This window comes from Bombus impatiens, unplaced genomic scaffold, assembly GCF_000188095.3.
Source record: "Bombus impatiens unplaced genomic scaffold, BIMP_2.2 scf_0549, whole genome shotgun sequence".
NCBI lineage: Eukaryota > Metazoa > Arthropoda > Insecta > Hymenoptera > Apidae > Bombus > Bombus impatiens.
In genome coordinates, this window is record NT_176968.1 from 292172 (window position 1) to 295443 (window position 3272).

Below are 3272 nucleotides of genomic sequence, written 5' to 3' on the forward strand. Positions count from 1 at the left end.
GAGATGCGGCTGCCGTCGGCGCGGCTGGTCCTGGGACTGTTCGCGTTCCTTTTGATCGCCATTCGTTAACCGTACCGCATTCAACTACGCGCGCTTTGGAGCTGTTTATATAAATCGACGTGCTTGTAAGAAAGTCCAGGCCGCTTTGTGTCGCGCGATGGTCGTCCTCCGGCGACGCGCGTGTCGCGTCACGCCCTTTTCTGGACCACGGTGAGAGAGAAAGGAAGAGAGGAACGCGGCCGAAGATCGAAGGAAAACGAGACGAAACGAGTTATTAGGAAGTTGTTCGATGCTGGATAAGTCGGTTGGATCGAGCTGAAAAAACGAAGGAGCAGCGAGAAAGGCAAAGCAGAGAGGAGGCAATGGACAGGGGAAATTGGCCGGTGAATCGCGAAGAACTGGATACAGCTGTATCGCGGCATCTTAATTCTCTCTACGATGATGGCGATCGACGAACCGACTTCTCGTGAAAACAGGTACATCCGTGATCGGCCAAAAATCGGAGAAGAAACGGGCAACGTCCGAGGAATATTTTATTATTAGACACTATGTATTTGCTTTCTCTTTGGCAGAAATCGTGTGTTCGCAATGTGTAGTACACACCATTTACGGTGGCATCGTTTCCAAGATGAAAATGACAGTTTTCTTTTTCATACTTTTATAAAGCCCTACAATGGACTAAACTCGTAGCGTGCATGTATATATATATATATATATATATAAAATATATATATATACATGTATATTCTATATAATATATATATGTGTGTGTGTATAATCTGTCTGTATATCCGTCTCTCACTGCCATTATTCATTGCCTCTAATTCTCTTCTTCTTTTAACTCTGTCTTTCCACCCGTGCGTCGATTTCAATTTTGAAAGAAACAAAGCGGTTCCATCACGTCACGCGATTCACCTAAACGAGCAAGAAGAACGAAACAAAATATGGAAATGCGTAAGAAACAGCGAGCGAGTAGATGTACCTGATGAATCGGATATTCGACGAGTCACTTTGCGTTGCTACTGTTATCGTGTCTGATATTCTTGTAATCGAGAGGACGATGAACGAAACCGAAGAGAAAAGATGGTGCTCTTCCCGCGCGAATTGTTCGCCGTCGTGAAAAGCTCTCGCGCGGGGGAAATAGGCGGCAACGGAGAAAACAAAAGGGCAGGACGAAAGAGGAGAAAAAATAGAAAAAAAAACAAGCCAAACAAACGAGGAAGAAAAGGACATTGGCGAAAGAAAAGTTTATCCGTTTACGGTTGGAAAAGAGAAAAAATTTGGTCGTTTGTTATCCCTACGCTTTTCTGTTCTATCCGCGTGCACACCGTGTAATTCCATCGGCAGAAGGTTATTACGTTTTCGGTTTATTAAATTAATAGCCATTTACCGTTCGATTTAATGCGTTTCCCTCCGATACATTTGTCAACCGCGTGTGACACGCCTTCGTACGTAACGAACAACAAAAGCGATTTACACAGTCACGTTCTGTTTACAATGAATATCGAGCTTACTGTTCTCCCCCGTCTGCTTCCGGTTTCGAACGTTGTTTCCTGTTGCTCACGCCGGTGCATCGTTCGCCTCGAATCGGTACGCGCACAAATTCCACGTCTTGCGACTCGCGTCGCTCGAACAATTATTTATTTATTTCTTTATTTGTCGTTTCGCAATAACGGACGAGGCATGACGATCGAGCACGAAAGAATTAGAGAGAAAGGACGAGAAAAGGAAAAGGAAAGAAAGAAGCGATACGAGGAATATCGTATATATATGTATATGTATATGTATATTATGTATTAACGAGCGATGTGTGCTAGTATTAGTTACGAATTATCGATTAAGGATCGCAACGACTGAATAATACTCTACATGATTTTCTAATTGTAATAAGTATTTTTGAAATCGTCATCGTTTCTACGTAGCTAACGCGAGCGAGCGTTCGATAGGGAACGTGTTCCATTCGGAGAATTAGCCAAAGAGAACAAATAAAAACGAATAGACGAGGACGAAGAAACGAGAAGGAGAGAAAGAAAAACGCACGAGAGCGGTGTAATTGATATTTTCGAACGAGATATTATGCGTCTAATAGAAAGAAGAAAGAATAAAATAAGTGTAAAGTGTCAGGGAGAGAGAGAGAGAGAGAGAGAGAGAGCGAGAGAAAGAGAGTGAGAGAGAGAGAGAGAATCTCGCGTGCACGCAGCATAGTTTCACGATTCTTTGTGTAATAGAGACGATGTTAGCGGAATTTTTGCCAATTTTTTGGTATCGATGCTCGTTATGTTCCTCAGCTTGTCACGATACGAAAGAATATTTATGATAATAATAACGATATGACCACAACATCGTATTTCATTTCATTTCATTCAAAACCGTCATTATCTTTCTTCCTCGCTATTACTTTTCATTTTACCATCTATCGTCTTTAATTCGTATCATTGCGAAACACTATGTAAGAAGAAAGCAAAAAGGATATCGAAATACAGAGTAACATCGTACTCCTGTTAAAAATATAAATCCTACTCCCTTCCGCTGTTCGACTTCTCGCAAGAAATCGGTCGTCTCTTTAAAAATCGCAGCGAGGGGACACCTTGCGAGAGAGGGGGGCGGAGGTAAAAAGGAAAAGTAGCTTACTCAGAGTCTCTCAATACCACTTAACCTCCTTTTTTAAATCCCTGTTTTATTCGCCACGATATAACGTAATTCCTAATGGCCGTTCATGAAAATTCAGCATAAAACGGACCAAATATTCCAGCGCACGAATTATCCACGGCTTTACGTATTAGCACGGATAAGAGGCAATCTCGAGAAGCGATTTTTTTTTTTTCATCAACGATATCCGTGTTCCTGTCATTAAAACAACCCCTTAACGAATCAGCCGATTTTTCACCAAAGTCGATCCGAACGCTACCGGTTAACAAACGTTATTTTATCAAACGCTCGCCGATTGAATCGTGTTTCGCTGGCATTATTACTCCATTTGTTTCCGCGTCACAGGCAATAATGCTGATGAAATAATTCAATTACCCGTTTTGCATGCGATACGATCATCATGGCGGTGCGCGTGCAACACGGCCCCGCTCTACTCCTAACTTTCACCCCTATTAATCTTCGAAGATGCGCTATTCACCACCGACTAATCCGTTTATTCTTTTAAATCCGAAATCCGATATCTCGTTCGAAAGGCCACGCTCTGCCGCGTCACGCTTTTACTTACACGAGAGGCTTAAACGCTTGTTGTGTTTTGTACTTTTGTTTTTTTTTTTTTTTTTTTT

The 3272-nt window shown here is 42.1% G+C and overlaps 1 protein-coding gene across 2 annotated transcripts in view; it reads left to right on the plus strand.

The window, feature by feature from the left end:
• The window catches only part of LOC100742641 (cell adhesion molecule 3), a 42377-nt gene extending 40357 nt beyond the window's left edge, over window positions 1–2020 (plus strand). For both annotated transcript variants that reach the window (XM_033322071.1, XM_012388557.3), the window contains one exon: window positions 4–2020. In XM_033322071.1, the coding sequence (XP_033177962.1) occupies window positions 4–69 (66 nt within the window). In that variant the 3' untranslated portion in view covers window positions 70–2020. The remainder of the gene's footprint in view (window positions 1–3) is intronic.
• Window positions 2021–3272: the final 1252 nt, after the last annotated feature.